The sequence below is a fragment of the Lampetra planeri genome, chromosome 7 (assembly GCF_965212315.1).
Source record: "Lampetra planeri chromosome 7, kcLamPlan1.2.h2, whole genome shotgun sequence".
Classification (NCBI taxonomy): domain Eukaryota; kingdom Metazoa; phylum Chordata; class Hyperoartia; order Petromyzontiformes; family Petromyzontidae; genus Lampetra; species Lampetra planeri.
Genome location: NC_136113.1, coordinates 17056994 through 17077008, shown reverse-complemented (window position 1 = coordinate 17077008; position 20015 = coordinate 17056994). Strand labels below are relative to the sequence as shown.

The 20015-nt window shown below is 49.1% G+C and overlaps 1 protein-coding gene across 2 annotated transcripts in view; it reads right to left on the bottom strand.

The window, feature by feature from the left end:
- LOC144720107 (mitogen-activated protein kinase kinase kinase kinase 5-like) overlaps positions 1-20015 on the bottom strand; it is a 59942-nt gene that overhangs the window by 17951 nt on the left and 21976 nt on the right. The window contains exons 7-18 of one of the 2 annotated variants that reach the window (XM_078596593.1): positions 19798-19840; positions 18878-18950; positions 15793-15924; positions 15436-15498; positions 13278-13359; positions 12233-12346; positions 9584-9659; positions 8953-9011; positions 5191-5252; positions 4952-4990; positions 1665-1691; positions 53-83 (exon numbers count right to left, since the gene is read on the bottom strand). In XM_078596593.1, the coding sequence (XP_078452719.1) occupies positions 53-83; positions 1665-1691; positions 4952-4990; positions 5191-5252; positions 8953-9011; positions 9584-9659; positions 12233-12346; positions 13278-13359; positions 15436-15498; positions 15793-15924; positions 18878-18950; positions 19798-19840 (801 nt within the window). The remainder of the gene's footprint in view (positions 1-52; positions 84-1664; positions 1692-4951; positions 4991-5190; positions 5253-8952; positions 9012-9583; positions 9660-12232; positions 12347-13277; positions 13360-15435; positions 15499-15792; positions 15925-18877; positions 18951-19797; positions 19841-20015) is intronic. The other variant, XM_078596594.1, reaches the window with a different exon arrangement.

The window sequence follows — 20015 nt, the reverse complement described above, 5'->3', positions numbered from 1 at the left end:
TCAATAAACACGTGTGTCCGTATGCGAACCACTGTGGTGTACATCGCTCTACCTCTATGGAAGTCGTGACCTTCATTGTAGGGCTGTGAAAGCAAAACAACCAAAATCAATCCACCAATCGATCAAAACATTTTTTTATCTACCCAGAAAAAACTTCACTGAGTCTCAAGATTCTATTTCCGGAGGGCCCCGCTAAGTTTTGCATGGAGGGGCTGATGCTGCGCTGCGTTTCCCAATGGAGTAATTTGTTGGCAATTTTTCAAAAATTTGGAAATTCCATATCAAAATAGCAAAAAAATTACTCTGTCCATGCATTCAACTCGATTTATTGACAAAGTGTCAAGGCTGTAAGTACCACGAGGCTGGTAACGATAAATTAACCAGATAAGTATCCATTGCAAAAGCATGTAACTTCTGCAGATGGGAGAAATAAAGAATTGGGTGGCAAGGTGGCAGGCGCAGTGGTAATATGTGCCCCACAGCAAACAGGGTCGAGGTTCGATTCCCGACTCGGGTGCCTTTCTGTGTGGAGTTCGTATGTTCTCCCTCTAAAAACATCGAATTTTATTGCCAATACAATGGGTTAGGCCTAACCCACAAACAAATATGGATCCTGTTCTCGCCCTGTTCTGCACGAGTTTCCTCCGTGTTCTCTGGCTTCCTGCTATAGCTAAACAAACACACAATGTCACCGGTGTTGACATCCCAATCCTGAAAATAGACCTGAAAATTACTCGATTGGGATTACACTCAGCAGCAGCAACATCACCCTCTGCTGAGAAAACCTGGCAGGACCCTCCTCAATGGCGGAGCCAGGATTTTCAGGTAGAGAGGGCAACCGCTCCAGCAATGAAAAATGATAGAGGAGTTGTTAGTAAGTAAGGACTTGTCCCTTGCTTTTTATTCGACGCGTGTGCGGTGATGGCGCAGCCATCGATGGAGGGTCGAATTCGAACCGCGTTGTGTGATCGGCATCGCGCTCGCTGAAGGTGTTTGCCTTCAGGGAAGTCGCGTACTGTATACGCAACTGCGCACAATTCTGTGCCGTTACTTATTGCCAATTATGGACTCAGACTATTGTCCTATCATCTCATATAGTCCCTGGTCACGTAATAATATGCTACACAGTGGCAGTGGGGGTTGCAAAATGCCGATTTATTACTAATAAACCCCAATGATCCGATCGAAATGAGGGATTTCGATCGGATCATTAGGGGGGCACGTGCCACCACCACCCCCCCCCCACTGGCTCCGCCAGTGACCCTCCTGATAAAGAGTTTTGAGACTCAGCGAGGCTTTCCTGGTTAAACAAGCGTAGGAATAATACAAATAAAATAATTTACGAATCACCCCAATTTGAAATCACCATTCAATTCGAGAATTGGTCATTGCTGCTCTCCCCTTGCGGCGCGCATAGAATCCACGGTGGCGGCAAAGGCTTCCGTGAACCAACGACACTCAACGTACGTGAATTGCAGACAACTGATTGGGGGGTACAGTTCGATGCAGACATTCTGAGAATAAGCATCTAATTTAAGTAACCGTTGCACGCCCATGGATAACTTAGAATGTTGGAGCTTTCCTCGATCGCAAATGACCGCGGCTTTCGCCATCCCACGATGAGCGAATGTTTGATCTTTGTGTAAAAAAAGTAAAAAGGTTACCTGTTGCAGTAATCGTGATATCTCATGCTTTAGTTTAAGAAGGCGCCACACAGGAGGAGGAGGACGAGAAAGGGAAACAAGAGACAGAATGCGATGCTTTAACGCTTCATGCATTGTCTTACAATAAGAATACTTTATCACCTGTTAGAAAATATATTACCAAGTCGCCCTGCCCACATTTCACGAACGACATTTATAAGTATTTTTCTAGGTTTCGTGAATTATTCGAGCGCTTCAATAATTTCGCCCACGGCACCACGAAGTCTTAAGTGGTAAATGTAATTACTCTGGATAGATTTAGGGCAATTAAATATAACCTCAGATGGAATTACAGCACGGCGACAGACTTCGTTTGTCACTTGTACGCCTGTGGCCAGTTACATAAAAACTACTTGAATGAACATTTCCTTTGGTTTACGCGGATTTAGTCTTGAAAAATAAAGAACACTTTCCCTCAAACCGTTCAATGCCACCGATCCGTGGAGCGCGCTTCTCGAAGATGCTTCAGGCTCGCACGTGCGAATGTCATCGCGGCCGGTGATTGAGCAACAGAAATGCACCAATGGTGGAGATGATGGGGCAGAAGTTGAGAATTGTGGAGCAGGAAACAGGTGAAAGCATGCACAGAGCTACCAATCATTTTCTGAGAATCAGCAACAGGTACCGACTTGCACATCACATGGATTAATGAGATATTTTCTGAGGCGAAGCAAAACAAAAACAAACGATACACAATATATTAGAACAGAGGAAATCACTCTCTTGTACTTGATTAGCTAACTACAAAGGCAACATCCAGCTACCGCATTCCCTTTTGGCGACAGAGAGGATCTGAAATTCATGCCACTTTGAGGTTTGATCTCGAGTCCATTTCACGCTTTGTGCAATGCTGCCCTGCGTGCCGAGTTTCGAGCGAGCGCAAGGGGCAGTGGGGGCCGGCCTCGGCTCCGGCGGATTTCTCCGAGTTTGCGCCCCGTGATCAACGCTCTGCAGGAGGGAGGCTCTGCCCGGCAAGGACACGAAACGCGGGGGAGGCGGCAAGCGATAAGCAAGGGAAAGTAAAATGAACGGGTGTTCCAAAACAACCACACCATGCACACACAAACACATTCACACGCGCACGTGTGTGTGCACGTGCGTGTGTGCACTGGACACGCTACGGTGCACGCACGCACGCACACACGCCAGTCCAGTGCATCAGTCGGGCGGAGACGGTCACGCCGGGTGAGCAGATTGAGGGATGGGAGGTGGCACGGCCGCACGCTCGGCACTCACTGTTGGCTCGCATCTCCGTCATCGTTTAGCCAAGCCGCGTGGCCGCTGAGGGGCACAGAGAGGCCGACGTGGGGGGAGGGCACGAGGGGCAGTAGCGGCGGGGGGCACGCGTGTGTAGAAGTGGCAAGGTAAGAGTGGCAAGAAGGAAAAGGGGGGACGGGGGGAGCACGGAAAGGGAAGGGGGCAGCCAAGACAGGTTAAAGGTCGGGAGGGGAGGGAGACACCGCTTCCAGGGATGGGGCATTCCCGTGAGGCACGAGTCTGTGTTGTCTCTTCCAGGGTGCCGTTACGTGAGGGGGAAATTATCCCAGGCGACAAAATGCAGTGTGACAATTCGCTAAGGTTTTGTGCTGGCAACTAAGTTACCGACAAGATCAAAAGTAAGGTAACACGTGAGGTTAACTATTCATTTACTTTTCATGGCTGCAGTGGTATTCGTCTGCAATTCAGACATTATCCCTAAAGCAAGTCGATTAATATCGCCGCATTAATATTCTGTCTATCATGGTCATACGCATGCTGACGAGGCCATTGGGGGTGCATGCATGTCATCCGCAGGATATTCATCCAGCGCTTATGGCTGGAAACTGCTTCATGCTTTAACTGCGCTGGGGGAAAACTTTTGGCGAGCATCGTTTGTGGGGGGTAGCAGTCGCCCTGGCCGGTCGCGTGGAGCTCCCCACGTGTCCACTGGAGGTCGCTGTTGCTCAGAGCCCCGACTGGGGTTACCGCTGCGTCTGGGAGGCTAATGTCATTGCCAAGCGGGTGATGGACTACAAATACCTAACACTCTACATACAGTGCAGAAGACGCGTGGATTACCGTTCTAAGCAGGTTAAAGGTGGCTTCAGTTGTTCTACTGTTGCAAAGGGGTGGACAACAAAATCTGAATTTTGAGCATTTGTTTTATCAAACCGAATACTGTGACGTAGAAGATTTTATGGGGCACGTGTGATCATTAAAATTACAATAAGTGGCAAACTTGCATATTTTTTCTTTAATAATGTTTCGTCCGATAGCAGCAGGCATAGTTGAACGGCAATTGGAATAACTGCAGGAGACTGTGTCCAGTGGCCCCTCATCGCAACGAAGAAGGTAGGTGAGAGCCTCAGAGGAAGGCATGATAACAATTCGCGATGGCAGCACTGCGAGCCATTAAATGGATTGCTAACTTCGACATCCAACTAGAACCGCTTCCCCAGCCAGACGGAGAAGAACAAGAAGAAGAGGAAGGTTATCGGGGAGGCGTGCGGGACGGAGGAGGGACCGTGGGGTCATGGGGACTCCTGGGGGTTTCTGTACGAGTCTTGTGCACGCAGGGTTGCCGCGCGCGCCACGAGGAGGAGGAGGGAGGGCACGGGACAAAGACCTGGGTCTGCCCGGTGTCCAGAGCCAGCCTTAGGGGCCGTGAATGTGGCCAATTGTGCACGAGCACTGCCGTAACCACGTGATGTGAATTCCATTGATAACGAAAAACGAGCGTTGGGATTTGCCAGAGCAGGCTGCGTCGGCGATCGCCCGTGGTCACCGAGTGCTGAGAAGGGCGCGCACCGAGCGCACCGTTTCACACCGAGCAGTGATACCTGCTCCTGTTGCTGGCTATGCAGCGATTGAATGCCAGTGGTCCATAAACACGTGACTTTAAACAATACAATAGCCCAATTGGAAATACATTACCCAGAATTTTTTATTGAACATGTAAAAAATCAACCTCACAAACTGATTCAAAACGATATCAATTTGAATCTTAAACAAGGCCAATCATGAAAATAATACTTGGTAAATAATCAACTGTGCATCTTGCAATAAGAAAATAGTTCCACTGACAAGGGCACAGTGTCTCTTGGGAGTCACAGTTGTCCCTACGCGCTCGATTTGCAAGCGGTGGTGTGCAGGGCGAGCCACACTGGGCCCAGCGGCCGGCTCCTTCGGGAGCCTCCACTCAGCCACAATTAGCTGGGTCCTGCCCGCGTGGCTCCGCGAGGCGAGTGGCGTGAGAGTGCAAGCGTTACCGTTGCTTCAGCTCCTCCTCGACGGACCTCAGCAGGCTCCTGTGACGGACGCGGTCGGTCCGAGCAGGAGGGACAGCGAGAGGCACAGGGTGGGCAGGGATTAGGAGCAGGTAGCAGGGGGGTGGGGGGGCAAAGCCTTGGGCGTCTAGCACATGCACGCACGCGTGTATGCACGCGTGTACGCACGCGCGCACGCATGTACACACGCACGCGTATACACGCTTCACGGCACTACTCACAGGTCGCCTCCTGTGTTGTGGGCCCACAGCGGCCCGCACTCGTAGCTCCCTTGCTGCACGTCCTGCCGCGACAAAACACAACACAACGCGGGGGGACGTGGGGTCAGAACGATGGCGGATTGCCCAAGCGGTAGTGATGGTGCCCCCCCCCCGCAATGATTCCCCCCGCGAGTGGGCACACGGCCCTGGGACAACCGAACAAACAAAGTCTGGGATCGAGCGAACACATGGGTGGGATGCAGGCAAGCTGGTGGAGAAGGCTACAAAAACATATTGGACAATTTATCAATCTGCAGATAAAGAGAGTTTATCCATATGTATGTTGTTTGTACGTTGAACTTCTTTCACACTGTACGTAGCCAACCACGCTCATCGGAGGTGTGGGGGAAGGACAACAAACTAAACACAAAAAGCAGTTCTCAAGAAATTAGTTTTCAATTTAAATGTAAAAGTGCATAGCTCCAGTGGCTTTCTAATATCGTATGGTAGAGCGTTCCAGACGGCCGAAAAACGCACATCTGAAACGTGCAATGCAGTGACTGCCTTTGTCTTTGTTCGATGGCTAGACAAAAGCCGCTGCGAGGATGACCCGAGTTAGCATGTTGGTAGTTACTATTTCCCGTGTGTTCCAAACCTCCATTGGCTGTCCTAAGCCAGTGGGGGAAGTTTCACATTCGCGTGGCAGGGACCATTCTGTCCTTCATGCAACTACTCCATGTTTCCTTCTTGCAACCATACATGGGGGAATGAAAACATTCAATTGTAAAAGTCAAATCGTGTAATTTAAATCATCCGCTTCTTTGCGAGGTGTTCACATGGGGACAAGGGTTTTTATAAATATCTTGTGACATGCCCCCCAGTCACGTGACCTGAATGTAACCTCCAAAGTGGCCTTTTTGACGTTAATGTGTTCACACGGGGAAGAAATTGGCTGTTCAAACTCATGTTTCGTCTCTGCTCATCCTACTTTAAACTTACAACACCACAATTTCTGCACAACATATTGCACAATTAAAATGCGTTACTAATGTGAGAAATACTTTCAGGAAGCTCACGATTGTGTAGAAATTCACCATCCTTTTCCGTTCCCCCCTAACTCTCCCCCTCAGACCCACCTCCACCTGCTTGAGTGATTTTTCAAAAACAGTGACGATGAGGTTTAGGTTCTCACTCCATGGAGTCTACCTGGTGGGTGATTTCTATGGCGTCAGATGGATGTCAGTTCATAATAGGTCTCTGTGACAAGGAACGGTGCTTGTTCAGATCTAAGTCATCGTGAATGGTGATTGGTTGAAGAAACTCGGTGATGGCCCGGAGCTCTTTTGCGGTGTCGGGGCAACGAGCCGTCTGAGATTCTGTGTGTTGACTCTGGGTTTCAGCCCAATCGCTAAGATCACATTTAATTTTACTTTTCATTGACACGAAATGTGTGCCCCCAGTGTGCCAAAGAGGTCGACTTAAGGGACTCCCCAAGGAGTTCTGTGACATCCCAAATTCACGCGGGTGCACTGCTTGCCGCGAAACTTCAGAATGGAGATGTCTTCACCTCGCAACAGTGATGCTGCCAGCACAATTAGAAGAAACCGTCATTGTAATACAAAGGAAATCGGCTGTGCAGCTAATGGTGAATTCCGCGCTGAGCCTTGCACCACCCTGGCTGCCACTCGGGGCCCCGTCTGGGATGAAACGCGACACGGGGCCGCCCCCCCCACCCCCCCCGGTAGACCGCTAGCGAGCACCGCCTCGACTCTGCTGCTTCCCCACAAACTCACGCTCCCCCCTGCCCCCCACCGACGCCGCCCGCCCAGCCCCACCGTTGGCCGCCCCGATTTTACGCCCGCGTGCCCAGATCCAACGCGACAGCTGGATAATCGCACGCGAGCGTGGACAAATCTGTGAGCAAATGCGTTGTGGCAAAGCTGCGCCGAGGGCGGCGCGATAGTGCCGGCGCACAAAACAAGCGGCGCCCAAAATAAACCGGCGGGAATAAAATAAAAAATATATATACCGAGCGCATTTTGTAAAAAAAAGGGGTAATACGCAGCGCCGTCCCGGCTAAGTGCATTTGCAACGGTTTTAAAAAACAAGGCCACTCGGCCCCCCTGGCACAAAGCAGTCCACTCTCGCCGCATCCCATCGTCCGCGCACACAGACGCACGCACGGCATCGCGCTGCCGCCGCAGTGGCAACAAAACAAAAATAATGAAGACGAACGTCTTGATAATAAAAACATTCACATGCTACTGGACGATGCAAACAAAATGTAAATCTAAAAAGTAAATATGAAGCTTGTTGACAAATAAACAAATATGGGATTGGAAAAATGGTTAATGTCTATGAATTAAAATAATATTTTGGTTTATGAAACTTAAATTAAAACGGCTGAAGCAGAAGGAGGTCAAAATGTCTCCTGTTCAACAAGAAAGGGGGTGGCGCTCGCCTCTGTCGATGGCCCTCTGCCACGGGTGGAAATTACACATTCCTATGGTGGGGTCCAGACTCTCCACAGAGCAACCGTTGTTGACTACCCACAAGGAGCAGTATTTATTTTATCAACCTAAATAAAGAAAGAATCGATCCTTAATAATCAGTGTAGGGACACTCTTAATAAAGGAGCACACATCTGCTGACCCCACGCCCTGCTGGACTTCTGTATCTCATCAGATTCCTCCAATCTAAATAAAGATTCTGATTCTATTACAGTCTTATGACGTAAAAGCCCTTCTGTGACAACGTGGCCTTTGTCTTCATATTTCTTTCAGATGTGTTTTTATTCATGCCCAGTTTATGAGTATAAAGCATTAATATTGACATATACATTTACGAAGAAACTACCTGCTTACTGAATGTAAGTACACAGAGTTCTTGAGATACACCTTGTAATTGCTAGTTCAAATTCAATTGTTTTTTTTATTAACAACGTAGGGCGCTGTTTAAATAGCTTGAAGTGTTGTGACCACCCCCTGCCCTTGGTAAGAATCTAGGTCCACCCAGTGCCGGATTATCCGAGTAGCAAAAATATCTACATATGCTACGGGCCCCGCACTTTTAAGGGCCCCGCGCTAAATGCTTTCAAGCTATCAATTCCGATTCAGTGATTCTGCACTTGCTCTATTACTATAGCACTATACTGCCTTCAGATTTTATGAATGACTGGGTGTTTAAGGTTTAAGGTTTGTCGTATTATCTGGCTGTATAGCAAATGAAAAATACACTTACTTTACTATGCAAGTTAAAAATTTGTGTTTTAATATATATCTTTATTTATTTAGGGCCCCTTTATAACATTTGCTACAGGACCCGCACTAGCTTAATCCGGCACTGGATCCGCCTCTGTTGCCATGGTAATTGGGAATATTCTCCACAGACAGCCCGATTACGGTGGAATGCCCGTAACGTAGGTGGTTGATTTGTTTGTATTGTGAGGGGCCACGGAGTCCAAATCCTTCCTATCGAGGGAGAGCTGGTCGCGAGGTGTCACCGTCAGCGTCCCCTCGCCACTCCCGCCTGCCGGGCCACCGCTGCCGTTCTCCAACGCACACACCACCATCACACGACGTCTAGCGGCTCCGACTCTCTTCGCTCGTATTGGGCCCCAAGTCGGTCGCGGTGGGGATGTTCGGACTCCACTAAGCGGAGAGTGAGGACGAACCGAGAGCTCGTGGGCTTGTATGTACATGTCTGCATGTTGAACTTCTTTCGCACCAGCGTACGGAGCTAACCACGCCAATTGGAGTTGCGGGGGAAGGGAAACAAACGTACCGTGTCATGATTGGGCTCCGTCTCCTTGCGCAGTGGGAGGTTGAACTTCACCCGGTCGACTGCGCGCGAGAGACGGGGAGGGAATGTTGTCAACAGAGTGAAGTTAAGGTGGTTCGGTGAATCAGCCGAGACTTAGTCAATGGTTGATACATTTGTTTGTGAGAATACTTTTTCAACTTACCAGTGAGCTGGAGCAATAATGTTTGGCTTGTTAAACGTTTGAACCTGTGACAATTTAATTGTATTGGCTGCGTTGAGTGGTGGAGGGTTATAAGACACAAATTAGGACAGATCATTACATGGCATCATCCAAAAGAGCTGTTATGAATCAACCTACTTTCAGTTCAGTTGACCTACTGGAATCACTTCACTGCACTGGTATGTAGGAGTCTTATACAAAATTATTCCTATTCTTGTATGATCAACCAAGTCGTTGGGTTACAGGCGCATCTTACAAGTGTCTAGTGTACTTTGTTTAACCTGGTGAGACCTCAACGGGGCCAGGATGAGTCTCATTTGAAATCGTGACCTGGGTCACCAAAGTCACAAAAGGAAGGAAAATAGCAATAAGGACAAAAGCGACTGCATCAGCAATGGCCTGCTCGCCCGTTTTGTGCTGTGCGGGGCTCACAATTTATCTCTGACAGTGTCCTCTCGGTCCTCTGCCGGTTCATCGAGCGGATCCTGTATGGCACTGGGAACTGCAACTGTCAGACAAAGCAAACACACACCCAACGCATTCACTCACACGCAAATACACACCCAACGCATTCACTCACACGCAAACACACACCCAACGCATTCACTCACAAGCAAACACACATGCACATACACTCTCCGATATGCACACACAAACACATTCAAGCTCACACAAAGACAAAGATCTTCCGTATAGCCTTTAACAAACTGTTGAAGCAAGTGCTTTTAGAGACCACCGACGAAGGCCGGCAAGGCACATGAGATGGTGGGTGACCAGCCCCACACTCAGCCACCTTTGTCTCCCTACAGCTGATGTTTACACACCAGAAACTCATAGAAGGCTGAGTCAACCGATGGAAGCCACAGGACTGTTTCAGATATTCATCACTGATTTTGGTCTATTAGCGGGAATCTAAATTGGATCACCAGGTTCAAAGCGAAGCTGGCTTGGCACTGCGCTACCACTCAAAGACATGCACACACACACGAGCGCACAAATGCGCGCAAAAACACGCACGCGCACAAACATATCTACATGCACACGGATGCACACGTGCAGGAAAAAGGCAAGAGCACGTGCTTTAATTCACGTGCCAACTTTTTGATTCTGGCACCGTACTCGCGATGACAACGTCACATAGCATTTGTACACGGCGACGCCCTCGAAGTGGCATGAGCTCAAAAACTGCAATGGAGGGCGGCACTCAAAATTTAAGCCGTCCACATTTGTTATCAACTGGTATGCGTGCAAGTTGAAAAATTATTTCACCTGCGTTTCATTTATAACTATTCTTCTGCGCCGAGTGTCAATATTATGTTTTTTTCTCGCTATTTATTAGGTTCAAGATACGCTGGTGGTGGTGGTGGTGGTGGTATTAGCACAGTGTGCATTGTTTTTCATAGCGGGCCAGTATCACCGGCAAAACTGATTTCCTTTTTACATTTTTTTCAGTAATGGATAATTTTGTCCTATTTCGAAATGTCATGAGAAATTGTGGCCCTCGGCATTCTGTTACGAGACCAAGGAACAGTATGTCCTTGCAGGATTCTCACGCAGCGGCGCATTCCTTGCTGTCAGAGAACGGTCCGTGGAGAGTGATATCACAGAACTACTTCTGAGATCGCTGCCCTCGCCCTTGTGCCCTGCTCGAGAGGTGCGGCTCGTGGGGCATTCCAACTCGAATTATTACTTTTTAATTCGTAGAGCTGGCAGTGTGACCGACCTAAAAATGTAGTAACAAAAAATTGTTAGCTCAAATATTTGTTTTTCATTAAAAAATACTGTAAAAAAATTATTAAACCAAGTGGCTGCTTTAAGTAAGTTTCTTTCTTTATTGCCTTTTAAATCGATTTGGATATAACTGATTTTAAATATTACAAACTGTGGGGTGCCTGGTTCAGAGAGAGATCGTCCGATGCATATTTCTATTTTGAGCCCACGACGTACGTCATTTTTGAAAAGGAAATAAAATAAGTGCCTAATCTGACGTATTTTTACAGCCGTTTCCAAGATATCACTTGACACAATTTCCGTGACCGCCATGACCTCTGGTGCCAAAATCGTAGCCTTATCCATTGGTGACAAGGCTGCTGCGCTTTGTTCAGGAGAAAGTAGCTGCGTGGTCCTCAGCATTACATACGGCTCAAAGGGATTAGCCAGCGACGCAATAAGCCAACGGTGTTCAGACCCTCCGGAGTCCGGTGTAATTCTTTGAAAGTGGCTCGTGAATTGATAGTGCCTCCTTTTGCAGCAAACGAGCACCTGGCGCCTCTCGATTTTGCGGTGGAAGAGAGGTGCGGGTGGTTTGTCTCCGTAACGTGGCACCAACGTACTCCCTGCACACGTAGAGTTTCTCCTGCACGTTAATCACGCCGCAGCCTTCGGCGTGGTTGGTGGGGGTGGGCCCACCGGTTGAGACCACCGACTTAAATGTCTTTTATTACTCATGAGGTGACACCTATCCACTGGTTATATCTTTGAAACTTTGGGGCTCACAGTTGTCGGGACACACATTCAATGAATCGTTGAGAAGATGACCGGTGCCACACGTGTTGATTCACAGCGAGGCTGCGGTGACCACCGCTGGCGTTGGGATTCTCGTGGCACCGACTGCGCCATGAACGAACCAAGAGTTTGTGGGCGTTGCCTGAAAATGGGCTCGGGGATAAAATATCATTCTCGCTCGCTCTTATTGCTGGCGAGGGCCCATGGAAAACACGGCCACGTGCCCAGTCCCGCCTGCAGAGCGGAGCCCTTCGCACGCCATCTTAGGTGAATTCCTCTCCGGCAAGGAAAAATGTACAAAGTACACAGTCCTCATAAGTCTCTCCCATATAGACTGTCAAATACGGGTTGTTGTTTTTTAAAATACTTTTTGCAAAATGTACGTAAGGGTTAAAAACCTGGCTTTTTCGTTGATATTTGAAATGCCAAGTCCATGCGCTTGCGCGTCTGTGCCAGCTAGACGAGGCCATCGCTGGGAGTCACTGTGTGCTTACGCACGCAGTCGCACACATGTGCATGTCTGTGCGTGTATAAATGCGTGCGCGCGTGCGCGTTTGAGTGTGCGTGCGTGCTGACCTCATCGTCATCGAGGTCGGGGTCGGGGGCCGCAGTGGGCGGCTCGGGGTCGCTCACGCGCTCCAGCAACTCCAACGCCTGTGCCCGGCTCAGCGGCTGCTGGACGTACGAGTGCTGCCGCGCGCGTTACCCGCACCGCGCACACCACAAGGAGCTCGGTTCATTTACGCGTTTTCACTCTGTGAACGTGTGGATTTTTCCCCCCCAGTTTTATCCTCGCTTGTGCTCACGGCGTCATGTCGCGAGACGAAAACTTTATTAGGAAATCTCACAGAGGCAGATATCACAGATATACCTTCAACTGAGTTTGGGTCCACGCAGTAGGGGGCGGCACTTTCTTCCCCGCCCCGTTACGCAGAGTGATATTCAAAGCGTGAGAAGTCAAACTGATATTTTTTATTGTCAGGGCTAAAATTTGGCGAAAATAACCAGATGCAATCAGATGGGACTTTAGTGCCGTCACTGGAGACCAAGCAGAGACCGTCTGCTCACTACACTCGGGAAGCGAGTTGCATCACAGGCGGCTCGTCACCCTGACCTCTGTGCGACCCGGCCACCACACAAGCATTCACTGTCAATACTGTATACATACATGCAGATCCACCTGTATGTATTTATGATGGAAGTTCTTTCGCACCGTACGTAGCCAACCGTGATAATTGGAGGTGTGGCACAGCACACCGTGCCCTGTATATCAACATTCACCCTGAATACGAGGCATGTAGCCATGCATACAATCGTGACTTAAATTGATTCTTGCACTCAAAATACACGCATCGAATCCCGCTCTGGGAACGAATTATTTATGCAAACCAAAAGCATAATGCATTTACATATTACATGTGCAAATGAGGCAGTAACTACTGAACATAAAAAAACAATCTTCTTGAACGACATGCAGCATTAACTATTAGTTACCACGGTACCCTGCGATCTGCCTGCCCATGCGGCCCTCTGTAGCATGGACCCAGCACGCAAAAACCACACCGGCGTTTGCCATAACGGCACGGGCGTTCGCTGCGGTGCCTCGGCGCGCCGATCTTACCGTCAGCATCTTCTCCGCCGTGGGCCTCTTCTTGGGGTTCTTGGTTAGCGCCATCTTGATGAAGTTGTGGAAGACGGGCGACCTGAGGGAGGTAGAACAGATCGAGCACAAACGACAAGGCGAGGTTAATCAAGAAGAAGTGGTTAACCACCAAGATCCCGCGTTCCCACAACTGCCACAAAGTGAGCTGGCTTGCTTTGTGAACTGGGAAAGTTGGCTTGGCCCAGATTTTCCACAGCAACCCGCCAAGGGAGCTGTAAGCAGACTGCGTGGCTCGTATACGGAACCAACCGGCTCGCATTCCGAAAGGGAGCTACAAGCTTTCAGTGGATTGCCCTCGGAAACATTCACGATGTCACTGGGTCAGCGCAGAAGGCAGAGGCACGGTCAACGGCGTCTCTCACTTAGGTCAACTTTCAAGGGCTGTGGTGTTGTAAAAAAAAAAAAACACTGGGAGAAAATTACAAATACAAATGTCTGCTTAGGATAGCGTAATCTAACCCAAGCATAAGTTAAATCTCGCATCTCTTTGGCCGTGGAGGGAAGGGAGAGATGATGAGCTGTGCCAGGCTGTGAGTGGGACGCTCGTGGGACGTTCGTGGGACAGCGTGGGCAGGCTCAGGTCTGATTTTCAACGGAGGTGGAAACGCGGCACGAGTCACGGTGAAACGACATCTCGCTTTGTCCTTTGTGCCGAGAGGCACGAGGTTCTGCCTCTCACTAGAATGAGCACCGGCATCTCAGACGCCTTTCGAGCTCAGTTTGAAATTGTGAACAACAAATTTACGTAGAGTTTTCATATTGCATGTTGTACCTATACAATCATATAAGTTCATATTAATTCAAGAATGTAATGAATATATAAATATTATACATTATTAATGTACAGTTTAATTGTTTAGAAAGCTTCGTGTGCCACTTTATATATGCTCACATTACATTGGCATTACACTGACTATTCTTTGGGTCTTTCGGTAAAGTCACGTAGATAGGTTCAAATGATTTTCTTTGAACCTATCTACGTGACTTTACCGAAAGACCCAAAGAATATGAATTCCTGCAATCACGAAAGCTTTAAGTCAAAATTACACTGTTTCTTGAGCTCAACGTCTTGACTCGCAACGTCTTGACTCACCACACTGTAAACTCTTTCTCAAGCTAGGCTACAAAGATAAACGAATGTCCCTGTGAAAGGTGTTTATTGGTCAATCAAAGTGCCCAGTTGTCCAGTAAAGGGTGTTTATGGTTGTTAACGTCTTTACTGTTTGGCCGTCGGTGAAGAGGTTTAGCGGTCGACGACGGGAAGATTGGAGCTTCTGAGACGCTGCACCAGAGGCAACGGTCGGACTCTTTGACCCATCTCCCCAAAAATCCCAGCCATGCTCGAGCCCAAGCGAAACGAGGCCCTCAGCGCTGTCATTTGGCAGCCTGGACGATCCAAGTTCTAATTTTAGCAGCCGCCCTCCAGAAACCGTAAAGAATAGGCAGCGGCGCTGCACTTACGACAAAGACTCACCACAAAAGCAGCATCGCTACTTCCCAGTTATATATATATGTCACTTAATACTAAACGTTTAACAATGCCTTAATGTATTTATTATTATTATTTATTATTGTGATATGAATTGTTTTCACAAATGGTGTGTTCGCCATTGCGATGTTTACACGATTAAGTAGTTTGCCATTTTGGTGAACTTATTAAAACCTGGGTCTCCCTTGATAAAACAGACTTCAGGACTCTGAGCCAGTTTTACATATATTACATACAGTATACATTCATCACTATCGTGATCATTCATTCTCTATCCACTGCTAGTTTCAAGACATCGGCCGCTGGTGTCACCACGTGAGAGCCCGTGCTGTCGCGAATGTTTAGTTGCGGAGTGATGACGATGTGTGCCGCCTCTACAGGAGCTTGCGGTGTCATCGCATGATCGTCGTGATGAGAAACTTTTTTTTGTTGCATAATAGAAATGCTGCATGCAGAGTAAAGTGACAATTGTTCTCCCAGATACACTGGGACCAGTGGTAAAGCATTGTCAACAAACTCCGGCCCACACCCGCCTCATGACAAACTTTTCAAACCAATCTGAATACGAACATATAATATTAATGAAAGTAAAAAAAATCCCGACGGAACAGCAATCCCAGCACGTACCACTTCTGCTTGTCCCTGAGTTTGGGCGGCTGGAAGCCACTCTTAGACATCAAGAAGAGGGCCCTGGAAAAATGTACACATGCACACAAGGACAAACATCTAATTTCCAGTCTCATAGATTTGTAGGGTAAAATGTTATCAGCAAGCACCTATTAAGGTGGCACAGCACACGGTGGGGTGGGGTGGATATATCCAACACCAAACTTAAATCGAAAAACGTGTTATTCGACGTACCGTTAACTAAAACTATTTCACAACACCTTTTGCAGAAACGATTTTGTCAAATAAGAGCGGTCATGCGCCTTCCCTTTAAGGCTGGCACTGCACTCGTGTGAGCGGCGGCGGTGGTGGGGGCACCTCATGGGGTGCAGGTCGAACATGGGCGGCTGCAGCTCAGCCAGCTCGATGGCGGTGATGCCCACGGCCCACACGTCGCACTGGTGGTTGTAGCCGCCCTTCCTCTCCACCGCCGCAACCTCCGGAGCCATCCTGGCGCGCACCGCGCCACACAGATGCCACATCGAGTCAGACCACGGAACATCGTGCCAACACTGCGGCACCGCTGTCACACCGCGTCGCATCACGCCACCGCAACAACGCGTCACGCAAACGTCGTGCCACAACAACGCTGCGCCCACACAGACTTGTCGTATCACAAAACCATACCATGGCAAAACATCATAGCAGTAATGTACCATGCCTAACATCAAAATACCACAGCACAACAACTATACTCCAACAACACCAAACCACTGCAAGCCACCACAACCGTAACACTGCACACCATACCAATCTAAAACACCATAACGACAATGCACCATGCCTAACTACCACATTACAGTATAATCATCAGCCATGACCAATTCACTGCTCGATGAGGGCCTCCCAAAGCCATCATCATATTACAATACCATCCCACCTTAATCACACCGCAACACCACACCACTCCAAACCACCACATCACAACGGTACCACATAAACACACCACATCAAACCATACCATCGCAACAACACCACACCATGCCAAACCTCATCACCAGGTGAAATAATCAATAAGACTGGGAACAAAAACACACGTGTACATATTTACATGGATATTAAATTGCTGCTGCTTCAGCAATTGTCGGGGATGAGAAACCCAGAGGATTGTCTTTCTCATTTATTCTCTTGTATGTTTCATTGGCCTAAAAATAGCGGAGACAATTTACACAAAACATTAATAATTGATTCTTGCACGTGTGTGGTGCGCGCAATAATTGATTTTCACCAATGACTCGTTACCTGCCTAAATATTAAGACCTCAACATTTATCGAACTGCCTTCATCAGCGCCATAGGGACGCACGAAGCAGCCACGTTGTCTGTCCACGCGACACGAGAGAGGAGCGCGCGGCGCGTCGCGCCCGTCGGGGCGAGCCGCCCACCTGCGTCGCATCGACGCGCCCTCCGTCCCCAAGCACCACGGCCCCGCAGAGCCAGATCGAATACCATCGACGTCCGCTGACAAAACGCACGCGTTATGCGTTACTTATTCATAAGCGCTTATCCATCGTGCCGTTTGGCGGTGTCAACCACCGACCGGCCTATCGGCCCGCCGGCGCTCGCTGTGTCGTTCACAGGCCCCCGAGCAACCCCAGCACTGCAGCCGCATTCACATGTCTTTTGTCGCAGCCATTGACGATGGCGTAAACCGTTTTGCTTTTTTATCTTTTGGGAAAATTAACTAATCTGCCTGTTGACTAGTAATGATGTTTATAAATTACGATATACAAGACAGTCTGAACACAACTGCATCTCACGATGCTGTGACACATCGCTAATGTCAACAGACGTTGCCCTCCATGAAGAGACTGCCCCCCACCATAGTCATGTGGAATTTCCATGACTGACTCAGGGGCTGCCAAACAGCAATGTGCCACTCAACGCGCATTTGAGCACAAATATATTTTGACTTGAATCTTTCTGTAATCAGAAAATCTTCGAGGTGTCTCAGGATTCCTTTCCTGCAGGGTCCTTCTTGGGATGTTAAACCAATTCTTTATTGAGTTTTTGTAATGAGAGGAAACCGCAGCGCAGAAGCCACGGCACCGTGGTAACGGTGGGAGCGGCGGCATGATGATTAACGACGTCCGCTTTCTCTGCCGCAGGCCAGGACAGACGCACGTACGGCGCGAGCACCCGGGCCCCGTCGCAGCCCCCCGCTTAGCATTTGCAACAGACGGGGCCGATATGGGGCCCATCAGTTGAGTAGCGCGCGTACGCCCGCAGGATCCATCGCCGGGGGCGACGGTCGTCCGGAAAGCTCCGACGCTGCCCCCTGAGTCCCCCGCAGCGTCCGAGTCCCCCACAACATCCGAACGCGGTCACAGCGACCCTGACCTTCAACCGTTGCTTTTTGGGCTGAGCCGCCAGGCGGACAGAGGCAGGCTAAAGGAAAGAGAACTCTCATTGTGTGTGACAAGAACTGAAAGGTGCACAAAGAGGCATGGAGAGACGCAAACTTGGACTTACGCCGAGGGGACAAAGGAACAAACACAGGAACGCACGGCTCAAAGAAACGAAAATCGGACACATCACACTGACAAAGGACGAACAGTACACTAGCGTGGGCAGAACACATCGCGAAGAGAGATGAAGGCCGATGGGCGAGGGCGGTGATGGAAAGGTGGCAAACGAAAACGTGTCCCAGAGGATGTCCGCTGTGGAGACGGAGCGATGGGATCAGTTCGTGCGCAGGGGTGCGATGGAAGGTAGCCGCACTGGACCGTAGTTGATGGTGGTGGCAGGGGGAGTCCAGCAGTGGATAGACAATGGCTGATGATAATTAACATGGGACAAGCTGCGTCTGCCTGCGACTCTCTTTTCGAATGAGCATAGGTGGTGGACGCTGATCTCTATTGGTAGCCCACAGGAAAAATTACAAATTCATATTGAAGGCACCAGAAAATCCATTGATGCTCACTACTGACTTTGCAAAATGGTAATTTTAAACTCACCCTGAAGAAAGGCTGCATTATCCTTTGAAAACAAGTGATACTCTTGCAAACTAGAAATCCCAGGAAACCCTGCAAACCACTCCCTGTAACATCTGCGGAACCGCCTGAAGGCAAACGGAATACTTCTCGTGATCTCTCAGCGTAATTGGTTGTGAATTCGATTCCCAGTCAGGAGGAAGACTCGGCCCATCAACGCCTCCGGACTTGATAAAATTAGCACCACTTTGTGCAAAATTAACAGTTGTTGTCCGACGAATCAAGACTGGTTCCCACCGCAGGAATGAGTAATTTCCACCACTCGCCACTTTTTTGTGGTGGCCGATTTTCAAGGAGCCCGAACAATCGACTGCAAAGTGGCCGATTGCGAATCGAGTTGTCGATCCGTCGACGTAATCGATGGACGGTTTCGAGCTACTCGCGACGTGCGTGTAGGAATGCAACATTTACCAGTAAGGGGTGCCGATGAAGGACTTCCTTTTGGCGATCGTAGCCGTTATCTGAGCGGAGACCCCAAAGTCGGCTGGAGATCCGCAAGCACGGCACACACAGGCGAGGGCATTAAAGCAGCAAGGAGCAAGCCCCGGCGACAAGAAACGCAACCAGAAAACGAGCGCCCACATAAACAAGATCAACCTCCAGTGCTGGATGAGAATAACTTTACCATCAAAACCTCGGCTCAATAAGAAGCCTTAAAACCGAGAGTTCCTACGATAATTTATCTGAACGATGAGTCGTTGGAAAGCAGACGATATGTATTTAATACTGGGGTCAAAATTGCAAGAATAACAATGACTTTCTACACAACAATTACGCTTATTGGAATTATCACTGCTTATTCACTCACCCATTTATAATAGTCTAATGCAGGGTGTTCCCCATATCAAAATCACACAATGGATAGGCATATATATCAGTCATCAGAGCATCACGCTATTGGGGAATTGTACTGGAAGACGACGTCAATCGAGATGGCGCTCCGTCATGCTCTATGAAGCTATAAGCACACCAACAAGGCTATGTTTCACCAGGTGAAATCAGTTCTGGGCCTATGTCTCCCCGGTGCATTAGTTTCAGCGGGCACGCTCCGAGCTGGCTTTCGACTTCCCCGAGTCTCATCGGCAACGCGGCGTGTTAATTAACGTTTTGGGTTTCTTCACAACGTTGTTGTCTTTTAGCCAAGAGCGGTGCTCGCTCACGGCACGCCCAGCCGCCGTGTTCGCTGAACAGGTTCTGTTCACGAAGGCGTGAGCGGTAAAGCGTTGTTGGCGTTGTTGATTTTTTTTAATCCCCCGTTGCAGTCAGTGCCTCCATGCCGCAGCCCACGCAGCCTCAGACATTGCATTTGGCGCCAGGGTGTGTGCCCGTACCCAGCTTCACGTCTCCGTCGTCCGTGAGGAGAATGTTCGCCCCCTGCAGGGAAATGTGGGAGTGGGTGGGGGGTGGAGAGGGAGGCGTTGCGTCACATCTCGTCGTTGTCTGGGCGTCACATTGCCACACCCCCGGCCTGTAGGGTTATAAAGTGCCCTGCAGAAGGCAGTGCGGCAAGTAGGCGTCTGACATATTCGTGCAGATCTTTGAGAGTGGG